The 15,425-nt window shown below is 36.0% G+C and overlaps 1 protein-coding gene across 2 annotated transcripts in view; it reads right to left on the reverse strand.

Moving 5' to 3' along the window:
• Nucleotides 1-15,425, reverse strand: part of PPM1B (protein phosphatase, Mg2+/Mn2+ dependent 1B) — an 80,694-nt gene that overhangs the window by 21,941 nt on the left and 43,328 nt on the right. For both annotated transcript variants that reach the window (XM_060026703.1, XM_060026702.1), the window contains exon 2: nucleotides 10,706-11,565. In XM_060026703.1, coding sequence (XP_059882686.1) covers nucleotides 10,706-11,551 — 846 coding nt within the window. In that variant the 5' untranslated portion in view covers nucleotides 11,552-11,565. The remainder of the gene's footprint in view (nucleotides 1-10,705; nucleotides 11,566-15,425) is intronic.

Below are 15,425 nucleotides of genomic sequence, written 5' to 3' on the forward strand. Positions count from 1 at the left end.
ATATTATCTATGTCTACTTTTAAAGTAGCATTATTTATGATCATATTTTCTGAAAACTATAATGGAAAAACTCCTGAGTTCAGGGCTAAACAATTATTTTGGGGGTATACAATTTAAGTACATTTTCCATGTTTTATCAATAATTTGGATTGATATTGCCTTTGGAAAATGTTATTAATTTCCCCTAACTTAATCCAACTATCAGGTATTATATCTCATGTTTCAAAATAAATAAGCTTCTAATAGGTGATATATAAATTGAATTAAGGGAAATCAAATTGTTATTTTTAAAAAATAACTTAAAGGAATATTGACTTTTATGATTTAAGAAAAACAAAGCAGGTGGCAAAGTAACATGCATAACATGATCCATTTCTGTAAAAAGCAAAAAACAAAAAAAGGAAAGAAGAGGCCCTGAACCAAGATGGCGGAGTAGAAGGACGTGCTCTCACTCCTTCTTGCGAGAACACCAGAATCACAACTAGCTGCTGGACAATCATCAACAGGAAGATACTGGAACTCACCAAAAAAGATACCCCACATCCAAAGACAAAGGAAAAGCCACAGTGAGATGGTAGGAAGGGCGCAACACAGTAAAATCAAATCCCACAACCACTGGGTGGGTGACTCACAGACTGGAGAACACTTATACCACAGAAGTCCACCCACTGGAGTGAAGGTTCTGAGCCCCACGTCAGGCTTTCCAACCTGGGGGTCTGGCAACAGGAAGAGGAATTCCTAGAGAATCAGACTTCGAAGGCTAGTGGGATTTGATTGCAGGACATCAACAGGACTGGGGGAAACAGAGACTCCACTCTTGGAGGGCACACACAAAGTAGTTTGTGCATCGAGACCCAGTGGAAGGAGCAGTGACCCCAGGGGAGACTGAACCAGATCTACCTGCTAGTGTTGGTGGGTCTCCTGCAGAGGCGGGGGTGGCTGTGGCTCACTGTGGGGACAAGGACACTGCCAGCAGAAGTTCTGGGAAGTACTCCTGGATGTGAGCCCTCCCAGAGTCAGTCATTAGCCCCACCAAAGAGCCCAGGTAGGCTCCAGTGTTGGGTTGCCTCCGGCCAAACAACCAACATGGAGGCAACCCAGCTCCACCCAACAGCAGTCAAACAGATGAAAGTTTTACTGAGCTCTGCCCACCAGAGCAACAGTCAGCTCTATCCACCACCAGTCCCTCCCATCAGGAAATATGTACAAGCCTCTTAGATAGCCTCATCCACCAGAGGGCAGACAGCAGAAGCAAGAAGAACTACAATCCTGCAGCGTGTGGAACAAAAACCACATTCACAGAAAGATAGACAAGATGAAAAGACAGAGGGCTAAGTACCAGATGAAGGAACAAGATAAAACCCCAGGAAAACAACTAAATGAAGTGGAGATAGGCAACCTTCCAGAAAAAGAATTCAGAAAAATGATAGTGAAAATGATCCAGGAAAAAGAATGCAGGCAAAGATTGAGAAGATGCAAGAAATGTTTAACAAAGACCTAGAAGAATTAAAGAACAAACAAACAGAGATGAAGAATACCATAACTGAAATGAAAACTACACTAGAAGGAATCAATAGCCGAATAACTGAGGCAGAAGAACGGATAAGTGACCTGGAAGACAGAATGGTGGAATTCACTGCTGCAGAACAGAATAAAAGAAAAAAGAATGAAAAGAAATGAAGACAGCCTAAGAGACCACTGGAACAACATTAAACGCAACAACATTTGCATTATAGGGGTCCCAGAAGGAGAAGAGAGAGAGAAAGGACCAGAGAAAATATTTGAAGGGATTATAATTGAAAACTTCCCTAACATGGGAAAGGAAATAGCCACGCAAGTCCACGAAACGCAGAGAGTCCCATACAGGATAAATCCAAGGAGAAACATGCCGACATAGTAATCAAACTGGCAAAAATTAAAGGCAAAGAAAAATTATTGAAAGCAGCAAGGGAAAAAGGACAAATAACATACAAGGGAACTCCCATAAGGTTAACAGCTGATTTCTCAGCAGAAACTCTACAAGCCAGAAGGGAGTGGCATGGTATACCTAGATGAAAGGGAAGAACCTATAACCAAGATTACTCTACTTGGCAAGGATCTCATTCAGATTTGATGGAGAAATCAAAAGCTTTACAGAAAAACAAAAGCTAAGAGAATTCAGCACCACCAAACCAGCTCTACAGCAAATGCTAAAGGAACTTCTCTAACTGGGAAACACAAGAGAAGAAAAGGACCTACAAAAACAAACCCAAAACAATTAAGAAAATGGTCATAGGAACATACGTATCGATAATTACCTTAAACGTGAATGGATTAAATGCTCCAACCAAAAGACACAGGCTTGCTGAATGGATACAAATACAAGACCCATATATATGCTGTCTACAAGAGACCCACTTCAGACTGAGGGGATGGAAAAAGATATTCCATGCAAATGGAAATCAAAAGAAAGCTGGAGTAGCAATACTCATATCAGATAAAATAGACTTTAAAATAAAGAATGTTACAAGAGACAAGGAAGGATACTACATAATGATCAAGGGATCAATCCAAGAAGAAGATATAACAATTATATATGCACCCAGCACAGGAGCAAGTCAATACATAAGGCAACTGCTAACAGCTATAAAACAGGAAATCGACAGTAACACAATAATAGCGGGGGACTTTAACACCTCACTTACACCAATGGACAGATCATCCAAAATGAAAATAAATAAGGAAACAGAAGCTTTAAATGACACAATAGACCAGACAGATTTAATTGATATTTATAGGACATTCCATCCAAAAACAGCAGATTACACTTTCTTCTCAAGTGCGCACAGAACATCGTCCAGGATAGATCACATCTTGGGTCACAAATCAAGCCTCAGTAAATTTAAGAAAACTGAAATCATATCAAGCATCTTTTCCAACCACAACGCTATGATATTAGAAATGAATTACAGGGAAAAAAATGTAAAAAACACAAACACATGGAGGCTAAACAATACATTACTAAGTAACCAAGAGATCACGGAAAAAATCAAAGAGGAAATCAAAAAATACCTAGAGACAAATGAAAATGAAAACAAGACGATCCAAAACCTATGGGCAGCAGCAAAAGCAGTTCTAAGAGGGAAGTTTATAGCTATACAAGCTTACATCAAGAAACAAGACAAATCTCAAACAATCTAACCTTACACCTAAAGGAACTAGAGAAAGAACAAACAAAACCCAAAGTTAGGAGAAGGAAAGAAATCATAAAGATCAGAGCAGAAATAAATGAAATAGAAACAAAGAAAACAATAGCAAAGATCAATAGAACTAAAAGCTGGTTCTTGGAAAAGATAAACAAAATTGATAAACCATTAGCCAGACTCATCAAGAAAAAGAGGGAGAGGACTCAAATCAATAAAATTAGAAATAAAAAAGGAGAAGTTACAACAGACACCACAGAAATACAAAGCATCCTAAAAGACTACTACAAGCAACTCTATGCCAGTAAAATGGACAACCTGGAAAAAATGGACAAATTCTTACAAACGTATAACCTTACAAGACTGAAACAGGAAGAAATAGAAAATATGAACAGACCAATCACAAGTAATGAAATTGAAACTGTGATTAAAAATCTTTCAACAAACAGCCCAGGACCAGATGGCTTCACAGGTGAATTCTATCAAACATTTAGAGAAGTGCTAACACCCACCCTTCTCAAACTCTTCCAAAAAATTGCAGAGGAAGGAACACTCCCAAACTCATTCTATGAGGCCACCATCACCCTGATACCAAAACCAGACAAAGATACTACAAAAAAAGAAAATTACAGACCAACATCACTGATGAATATAGATGCAAAAAGTAAACAGAATCCAACAACACATTAAAAGGATCATACACCATCATCAAGTGGGATTTTTCCCAGGGATGCAAGGATTCTTCAATATAAGCAAATCAATCAATGTGATACACCATATTAATAAACTGAAGAAGAAAAATCATATGATGATCTCAATAGATGGAGAAAAAGCTTCTGACAAAATTCAACACCCACTTATGATAAAAATTCCCCAGAAAGTGGGCATAGAAGGAAACTACCTCAACAAAATAGACGCCATATATGACAAACCCACAGCAAACATCATTCTCAATGGTGAAAAACTGAAAGCATTTCCTCTAAGATCAGGAACAAAACAAGGATGTCCACTCTCACCACTATTATTCAACATAGTTTTGGAAGTCCTGGCCACAGCAATCAGAGAAGAAAAAGAAATAAAAGGAATACAAATTGGAAAAGAAGTAAAATGGTCACTGTTTGCAGATGACATGACACTATATATAGAGAATCCTAAAGATGCCACCAAAAAACTACTAATCAATGAATTTGGTAACGTTGCAGGATACAAAATTAATGCACAGAAATCTCTTGCATTCCTATACACTAATGATGAAAAATCTGAAAGAGAAATTAAGGAAACACTCCCACTTACCATTGCAATAAAAAGAATAAAATACCTAGGAATAAACCTACCTAGGGAGACAAAAGACCTGTATGCAGAAAACTATAAGACACTGATGAAAGAAATTAAAGATGATACCAACAGATGGAGAGATACCCCATGTTCTTGGATTGGAAGAATCAATATTGTGAAAATGACTATACTACCCAAAGCAATCTACAGATTCAATGCAATCCCTATCAAATTACCAACAGCACTTTTTTTTTTTTTTCGGTACGCGGGCCTCTCACTGTTGTGGCCTCTCCCGTTGCGGAGCACAGGCTCTGGACATACAGGCTCAGCGGCCACGGCTCACGGGCCCAGCCACTCCGTGGTATGTGGGATCTTCCCAGACCGGAAGCTGCATTGGCAGGCGGCTGCATTGGCAGGCAGCCTCTCAACCACTGCGCCACCAGGGAAGCCCCAATGGCATTTTCTATGGAACTAGAACAAAAAATCTTAAAATTTGTATGGAGACACAAAAGACTCTGAATAGCCAAAGCAGTCTGAGGGAAAAAAACGGAGCTGGAGGAATCAGACTCCCTGACTTCAGACTATACTACAAAGCTACAGTAATCAGACAATATGGTACTGGCACAAAAACAGAAACACAGATCAATGGAACAACATAGAAAGCCCAGAGATAAACCCACACACCTATGGTCAACTAATCTATGACAAAGGAGGCAAGGTTATACAATGGAGAAAAGACAGTCTCTTCAATAAGTGGTGCTGGGAAAACTGGACAGCCACATGTAAAGGAATGAAATTAGAACACTCCCTAACACCATACACAAAAATAAACTTAAAATGGATTAAAGACCTAAATGTAAGACCGGACACTATAAAACTCTGAGAGGAAAACATAGGAAGAACACTCTTTGACATAAATCACAGCAAGATCTCTTTTGATCCACCTCCTAGAGTAATGGAAATAAAACCAAAAATAAACAAATGGGACCTAATGAAACTTCAAAGCTTTCTCACAGCAAAGGAAACCATAAACGAGATGAAAAGACAACCCTCAGAATGGAACAAAGTATTTGCAAACGAATCAATGGACAAAGGATTAACCTCCAAAATATATAAACAGGTCATGCAACTCAATATTAAAAAAAACAAACAACCCAATCCAAAAGTGGGCAGAAGACCTAAATAGACATTTTTCTAAAGAAGACATACAGGTGGCCAAGAAGCACATGAAAAGCTGCTCAACGTTACTAATTATTAGAGAAATGCAAATCAAAACTACAGTGAGGTATCACCTCACACTAGGTACAATGGGCATCATCAGAAAATCTACAAACAACAAATGCTGGAGAGGGTGTGGAGAAAAGGGAACCCTCTTGCACTGTTGATGGGAATGTAAATTGATACAGCCACTATGGAGAACAGTATGGAGTTTCCTTAAAAAAACTAAAAAAAGAATTACCATATGACCCAGCAATCCCACTACTGGGCATATATCCAGAGAAAACCATAATTCAGGTGTCTACAGGCACCCCAGTGTTCACTGCAGCTCTATTTACAATAGCCAGGTCATGGAAGCAACCTAAATGCCCATCGACAGATGAATGGATAAAGCAGATGTGGTACATATATACAATGGAATATTACTGAGCCATAAAAAGGAACGAAATTGGGTCATTTGTTGAGATGTGGATGGATGTAGAGACTGTCATACAGAGTGAAGTAAGTAAGAAAGAGAAAAACAAATATCGTATATTAACGCATATATGTGGAACCTAGAAAAATGGTACAGATGAACCGGTTTGCAGGGCAGAAATTGAGACACACATGTAGAGAACAAACGTATGGACACCAAGGGGGGAAAGCGGCGGGGGAGTGGGGGGTCGTGGTGTGATGAATTGGGCGATTGGGATTGACATGTATACACTGATGTGTATAAAACTGATGACTAATAAGGACCTGCTGAATAAAAAAATAAATAAAATATAAAAAAATTTTTTTAAAAAGGAAAGAAAACCTTGTTTTTATACTTCTATTTGTATGAATAAACACAGAGAATTATTTGGAAGGATATATAGCAAACTGTAAACAGTGGTTACCTAAGGGGAATGAGACTGACAAGGAGGGACATAAAGATTAATAACTTTACTTCAAACATCACTGCATTTGTTTAAAAATTCTTTAATCTTGTAATTATTGAAAAAAGAAAAGGAAAGTCTTAATGTTTCCCTTAGGAAAAAATTTTTCATCAAATCCTCTGGGAAAGTTTGGCGACATATATACAAAACTTAAGTCAGAAAACTTGGATTCTAGACTCTGCTTCAAAACTCACCAAATATCTGACTTACAGCTTTTCTTTCTTCCTTTTCTTTATTTTTCTTAAAGTCTTTTAATGACAAACCTCCATTTCCTTACTTGCAAATTGGAAATTAAAATTTTAATTTTTTTCACCTGAGAAGGTTACTATGAGGATAAATGAGTGTGATCTATAAGTTATGAAAGGCTATGCAAACAGCTGTCACATATTCTATGTGACCTGATATTAGTTAGCATAAACACCACGAATGCTAGCAGCAGTGGCAGTAAAATGGGGAAGCTGCTTTCTTGGGGACCATTCTTCCCTAGAGTTAATCATCTAAATAGGGTAATACCTGACCAGAGTCATCCAACACTTGTAGCTTCATATTGTTAAATAGCAACTCTGAAAAATGACTATCTTTAACAATAATAATGCTAACTACCTTTTATGGTTGTTGTGAAAAATAAATTAAAGTATGTGTAAAGTGCTTAGAGTATACTGCATTTGGCTCATAAAAAGCAATTTTTTTATACTGTTGTGATTTTGATGGTTATCATAATCTCCCAAGAGTTCATGAGTTAACATATAAAAGTCCCTGTAAACTATTAGGGAATGACAAACGTTAGAAGTGTTAGAAAAATTTTAACACTTAATTCATTTATTTATTTTTTATTTTACTTTATTTATTTATTTCTTGCTTGGTTGCGCCATGCAGCTTGCGTGATCTTAGTTCCCTGACTAGGGATCGAACTGGGGCCTGGCAGTTAAAGTGCCAAGTCATAACCACTGGACCGCCAGGGAATTCCCAACACTTAATTTAAATCTATTATCAGGAAAATATCTTTAAAAAACCTACTTAAAAACCGGATCTACTCTATCTTTTCTCTTAAAGCAGCTAACACCTGGACCTAGAGATTGTCATACTAAGTGAAGTGAGTCAGACAGAGAAAGACAGATATCATATGATAGCACTTATATGTGGTATCTTAATAAATGGTACAAATGAACCTATTTACAAAACAGAAATTGAGTCCCAGATGTAGAAAACAAACTTACGGTTACCAAGGGAGAAAGGTGGAGTGGAGGGATAAATTGGGAGATTGGGACTGACATATATACACTATTATATATAAAATAGATAACTAATAAGGACCTACTGTATAGCACAGGGAACTCTTCTTAATACTCTATAATGATCTATATGGGAAAAGAATCTAAAAAAGAGTGGATATATATAACTGATTCACTTTGCTGTACATCAGAAACTAACAACACTGTAAATCAACTATACTCCAATAAAAAAATTAAAACTTTTTTTAAAAAAATAAATTTATTCCACCATTAAAAAAAAAAGGCAGCTAACACCTACTGAGCAATTGCTAACGGCTAGCACTGGCCTACCTGCTTTCCATGGATTTTAAAATTTAAATTCAGTCTTTCAGACTAAATTCAAAGCAATCATATGTTCTATTTTAATCCTATTGTTTTATAATATTGCTAACCCTTGGTTTTACAATACAAACAAGTGGAATGACAAAATTATGGAGTCAGAAAAACAGGAATGGATAAGAAGCTTATCTAATTCCATAAGTAGCATGTGGCAGTTCAAAAAATTCATATGTCTGCTGTGTTTCAACACAAAACAGCTAACTAAGCTTCTCAAAACTGATTTCAATTTAAATGCAACTTCATTCAAAGGGAACTACGATGGCCAACTTCATTCAACTAAGTTAAATGAAGAGGCTGGTGTTCCAACCCCTTGTCCCTCTATGACTATCATTTATCATTTCTGAGATTCTGGGATTCTGCCTAGAATCTTTTAACACCATCAACAAAAAAAAATAATCAATTTAAACTGATGAAACCTATCAAATGAAGATATACCACCAGAATCATTCAAACCCCATTCAGAAGGGTTGGGTCAAAATTCCTGAAAACTAACATCCTTTCAATGGAAGGCAGAGTGCAGTTTATCCACAATATAAACTTCTTTCTTTACTCCAAATTACAGATCTAATAGATTTCTGGCTATTCCCTCAAAACTACATGACACTCCACTATGCAACCATGAAATATGATTTTGATAGATACATACAGACATGGAGATCTTTCTACAATATATTGTTGAATGAAAAAGCAGACTACAGAATAACAAATATAATGATCTCATTTTTATAAAAGTATACACATTCAGAGGCAGGCAAAAAACTGAAAAAATAAATACTGCAATTATGAAGATAGCCCACTTAGGTGGGTGGCAAAATTTTTGAGTGTTCTTTACATATTCTGTATTATATAAATTTTAAAAATATATATATTCTGTATTATCTGGCTTGCTTTTCAATAACTTTTTTTTTTTTTAATAATCGGGAAAAATGTTGTTTTCACTTCCTAGTTAGGCAAAAACATATGCTTGCTTTTGTCTCAAAAAGCTGCAGGTCAGATGCTCTCCATATAGAGTCCAAGGAGATAGACATCTTTAGAACCACGTACTGTTCCAGCACTGACAACCATCAATATTTCTGTGTTTAATTCATCTAGAGAAGCAAAAAGGATACAATACAAAAACAAATAAACAAAAAACAGAAGAGCTAGAGATACCATCATTAAAATCCTTTCAGAAAAAAGCTGGAAACACCAGCCCTTACATTTTCTCTTTTTGAAGTTGTCTCTTCCCATTCTATGGAAAAGAAGTAGATACTTCAACAAAACCTGGGCATTTCCATAGACTCAGAGATCCTTTGAAAAACTTTTTGGCTATGCCTGTATCTTCCCCAGCATTTTACATGGTGAGGAAATAGAGTGGCTCTAATCTAGACAGAACAAGTAAGGCAAAACCTTTGCATCACATAACCAAAGGTTGGTTTTGTCTTGATAGCCTTTCAGAGTCACAGAATACTTACATATTTTAGGCACTGGCCAGATAACTAAAATTTTAATTGACTGCTATGTAGACACTGTCAAAAACCCAGTTGAAACTACTGAACATTTTAAAGACATCCAAGGAAACTGCTAATTATCTGTATTTTCTTCCCTATTATTGTATCAAGTTAAGATTCATAAAATATTGCAAATGTAAATTAAACTTTTGTGTTCCAAAGGAATTCTTAACAAGATTGCACTTTATATTAGTCTTTGGTTTTTTAATCAGTAATGATAAAAACATCTGTATGAAAAGAATTCTGATTATCTCCTCTAAAAATATTATCTACCATGTCATATATTATTTATATACAGTCACATGTAAATTCCTTTTAGATTTTATGCTAGGAAAAAGCTTCTTTTACTACAGAATAAGAAATATACAACTCTTACTTCAGTTTTTGTCTTAGCTGCTAGTGAGCTCAGAACTAAATTACAAAACTTTACTTAGTCTAGGCTTCTGGTGTATCTTCCAATACTATGTGGCTCTTGATCTTTTGTATATCTAATATAGAATCATACCCTCTCTACATGTTTTTTTATGAAACTGCTGCATAGACAGCTATTGCCAGGAGTTCCCTGGTGGCCTAGTGGTTAGGATTCTGGGCTTTCACTACCGGGGCCTGGGTTCAATTCCTGGTCGGGGAACTGAGATCCCACAATCCTCACAGTGCGGCCCCCCGCTGCAAAAAAAAAAAACAGGACGGCTACTACCAATGTTGAGAATTTTAATCAAAAGTCACAAATGTGTATAGATGCCTCTGCCACAACAAAAAGCCATAAATTATTTAAATGACAACAAATGCCACAAATTTATTAAACTTAATTTGCAAATTAGAAGATTAAGACAAATGAGGACGGCAACCAAAAAAAAAGGTTTCATTTCTGGTGAAGAAAATAATTTTTAAATATATAGGTCTTCCCTAATGAAAATATTAAAAGCCTTAAAACTAAGTTTGCTTAATTTTACTTACCATGTCTTTTCAAAATTAATAGGGCATTTTAATTATAACAAAAAAGACTTACATACCTTATGCAAACAAGTGTCCACTACCCAATTGCACACATTTTCCAGGTCATCAGATACCTCAAGCCTAGATTTAACAAATTCACAGAGCTCCTCATTACTCATAACATCCCAGATCCCATCACAAGCCAAGATGATAAATTCATCCTCTTCTGCTCTTAAAATTTCATAAACCTCAGGCTCTGGAGAAACAAGTTGTTCTGTTGGGCCCTTGCCATCAACACACTTGTAATCATAGTCCCCCAGAGCACGAGATACTGCTAATGAACCATTAACACGCTGTATCATTACGCTGCCTCCTGCATTTTGGATTCGCTCTTTCTCCCTTGGGTTGCAAGGTTTGTGATCTTGGGTAGAAAAGCAGACTTGTCCATTCCTATACAGAACAGCTCGTGAATCACCACAGTTGATGAAGTAAATATGCTTAGGTGAAATCATAACTCCCACTGCAGTTGAACCGCTCCTGTCCATGCCATTTCTGAGATCTGAAAAGTTACGCATGTATTCATCAATTTTCAAAAAGCCAGTTCTGATACCATTCTTGACGTTTTCCACTGAAGGCTCAAGAGCAGATCCTGATTTTCCAGCTGCCCTAAAGTCTTCATTATTAGTGATGTGTTCTAATAAGTGTGTTGAGCAGTAATTTGCTACTCTGGATCCAGCGTGACCATCATAAACTGCAAAAAACGACCAGTCTTCCAAGCCGTGAGGAATACCTACGACAGCTGTGTGTGCATCTTCCATCTCCACTCTCCATCCTTGCATGCTACTCAGGCCATAACGTAAACCATTCCCAGCACCATGAGCATTATGTTTCTCAGTTTTGGGTTTATCCAAAAATGCACCCATGTTTAGTAATGAATCTGAAAGGAAAAAAAAATTGTAGGTGTTACATGTTTAAATTTGATAGAGCATTTATATACAATATTTTATCTATTTTCTAGTAACTCCTGATCAAGTATATTTTTCAGTATTATCAAAATTTACTGGAACAACAACAAAAAAGAAACCAAGAAAATGTCCCCGTATACCCTTCTTCTAGAATAGTAGTTTCTCAATCCTAGCACATTAGAGTCTCTGGGGATGGGACCCAGATATCAATATCTTTTTAAAAATGCCTCCCTGGTGATTTGTCCGTAGAGCAAGTTGAGAACCACCATTCTAGGAGAAAGGAAACCAAGAAACAAAACCTGGTTAAGTTTTTTTTTTTTTTAATTCAATTTATAACTCTAGGGTTCAATATATAAGCCACAGGAGTGAGAATACTCAGAACGATGCAACATCTTGTTCAATCTACTAAGGTAGAAAAGCATGCTAATATATTTTAGAAAGACTTCCAAAAGCAAGTGTTGTAATCAAGTATTTTCCCCCCAGTAATCCTGAAGACAACCCCCCAAATTAATTAAAACATAAAATCTCAGTTTTACAAACATGTGATTTTACTTAGGTTTTACTGCACATCAAATAAAAAACTTTACTTGGATTGACTGAAGCCCATTAACCCATAAAAACAAATATAACTTTAATGATGTGCTGAAGAACATACTACTTAATATTGCGTGTTTCACAATCCATGAAGTAACATCAGGACAGCTTTTACTCAGTGCTGGCTGACAAAGACTTAAAGCCCACAGAGAGAACTGTAAAGTACCACTATGCATCACCCTCCCTCTCAGCTTTACTATTACTTTAGAATAAAGCTTTTCCAATTTCAAATGACTTGGACTGGAACAGTGGGGATGAGAATGCCTGGTACGTTTTCCACATACAATCCTGGCCCTAACACTTGCTAGCTGTGTGATCTTGAGTTTCCTAGTCACTGGTACCTCAAATTCCTTCTCTGTCAAATGGGAATAATAACAATAGTACCTACACCTGACAGGGTTGCAGTGAAGAATGAGTTAACATATAGTGCTTAGAACAGTTCCTGAGACACAGTAAACACCATAAAATGTTTGCTGTTATTATTTGCTCAAAATGCAAATTCCATGGCCCTATCCCCACACCCTCAATTTTTTTTTTTCCAGTAGATCTCGGATGGGATCTTCAAAAAAGCCTGCTGGTGACTAAAGAATCACATTTTGAGACACACTAGTCTAGATCAACTGACTTTCATTTGGATCTAGGTATCTTTGTGAGATATCTTTTTCAGCTGTAACCATTACCTAGCTTTACAATAAAACTAAATATTCCTATTCCTAAAAACCCAATGAACCACCATATATAATATTTATAAATTACAGCAATTCTATAAATTTTCATGAGTTATATATAATACTGTACTAATAAATTACAAACACAGATATTTATAAAAAGGAATTTTGGAAGGACAAGATTTTACTCAGACCTAAAAATTAATTTCATTCAAGTATGATAAAAAAATTATATTTTGTATTGAGAACAATGTAATAGAATATGCTTATTTGTTAGCACATTGGTTTGATATTTTGATAAAATGATTTGAAAGCCTAGTTCTAAGCACATTTTAATTTAGATTGTTTTTAATGCTTATTTCACCTGAAAAAAAAAACACCCTTATAAAGATAGCTAAACGCAAATGAAACTGAATTGTTGACTGTATTTATCACCCACTCTTCAATCCCAACTACCAATTATAAAAAAAAAATTTGTTATCATTTCCCTTATCTTGATGTTCTTCGAATTAAGGTTCTGCTGTTTCACATTTCAAGAAATGGGCTCAAAATTCACAAGAGTTCCTCATTTAGAAGAGTTTTAAAAATAGTTTGGAAATTTCTATTTCCAAATTTGTTTTTAATTTAGGGATAAAGAGAGAAGGAAGGAGGGGTCTTCAATAGAAAGCTATTGGAGACCCTAAGAATCAAAGGGAGCCTGGAACGCCAGCTTGGAAAACCATCAGGAAACAAAGGAGCCCTGAGGCTGGGCAGCCAAACACTGTGAAAGTTACACCAAGAACAGCCTTGCCTGCTGCTGCAGTGATCTTCTACGTTCCGTCTAATTGCTTTCTGAAAGTCACTTTCTCAAGATTCAAGGTTTGGGAAACAGGTATCTAAGTATCTAATTGACTGAGCTTCGGTCACCAGCACACCTGTTGGCTGTAACTGCGACTGCATTCTTTCACAAATCAGTAAAAATTTTTTTACGTTCAATATTGATCTCATTTTAAAGTTACGGTTGTCCCATAATGATTTAATTCTTTAAACATCATGAAATATCATACATATTTTATATAATGTATACACACAGCTAAAGAGTACTAAAACTACCATACAGTTTAAGAAATAGAACATTATCAAGACCACTGAAGCCTCCTATTATCCTGAATTTTAAAATTAGTATTTCTTCTAGTTTAACCATATTCATGTGTGGTTGTTTAGTTTTATATGTTTGACACCTTACACTGATGTAAAATACAGTATGTTTTACTCTAGTACTTTTTTTTTCCAGCTCAACACTGTATTTCATTTACATTGATGTATAGAGCTGTAGTTCATTCACTATATGCCACTGTATGTTTGTACCACAATTTTTATCCATTCCACTATCAATATGAGTTATTTCTCATTTTTTTAAAGTATAAAACAGAGCTGTTTTGAACAATCGTGGTGCACATATGTGTTTTCCTAGAACATATACCTAAATTCCCAAGTGCTTAAAGTTTATATAGATCTTTTTTCCCCCAACAAAAATCACAAAACAAACCATCTCCAAACATTTGTTTCTCAACCCTTCTTTCACTAACACTACTTTCTTTAAGACAATTACTTTCTTAGTAAGTAAGCTTCATCTTGAATGGCATGATTAAGAGTGTATTTTCTTTTATCCAAAAATATCTGCATAGGAATTAGCAATTACTATTTTAAGTTCTCTAACTCTTCAAAAGCAAAAAACTTTGCTATGAGATAATCATCAAAACTCTATGTGGCAGACTGTACCTTCTTGGTCATTTCTCATTTCATTCACAGTAAGCCCTCAGTATCAGCTGGCTCCACACCCTCAGATTCAACCAACCACAAGTTGAAAATACTCAGGGAAAAAAAATTCCAGAAAGTTCCAAAAAGCAAAACTTGACTTTGCCTTGCACCAGCAACTTGTACATGGGATTTACATTGTATTAGGTAATCTAGAGATAATTTAAAGTACATGGGGAGGTTGTGCATAGGTTGTATACAAATACCACACCATTTATAGGGGGCTTGAGCGTCTGCATATTTTGGCATCACCACTGTAAATAGCTCACTGAATCTTAAAGTTAAAGGTCTTGTTTTTATAAAGTTAACTACACTGATGACACCCTAATAGCTCTGAACTCCTGGTTCAATTTCTTTGCTGCAGTAATTTTCCTATGAATGTTGCAGTGAACAATTTTCACCTTAAGTGACTATGATTTTTCTTCCAAAAAAGGTTATCTTTATTAAAGAAGCATTTACTGTTGAGAATATACATCTGTCTAGTATCTCTTTGCTTCTACTCTTCACTCCCCCCCAAAAAACAGACTTTATTACCGAAACAAAATTTAGCAAATACTAAGAGGAACATATGTTACAAACACCTATATTTTAGTCAATCTTAAATCTCCCATGTGTAATAGTTCTCACACTGGTTTCTTCAACTTGGCAATGATTACTACATGTTTCAAAGGCATGTGATGACAAAGGAATGTATTTTAATTTGGGGCCACATATTCTACGTATTATTTCAGTCATTTTGACCAAGGCAGGAAAAACTAGTGTTTCCCCAGTGG

This window comes from Delphinus delphis, chromosome 12 (assembly GCF_949987515.2).
Source record: "Delphinus delphis chromosome 12, mDelDel1.2, whole genome shotgun sequence".
NCBI lineage: Eukaryota > Metazoa > Chordata > Mammalia > Artiodactyla > Delphinidae > Delphinus > Delphinus delphis.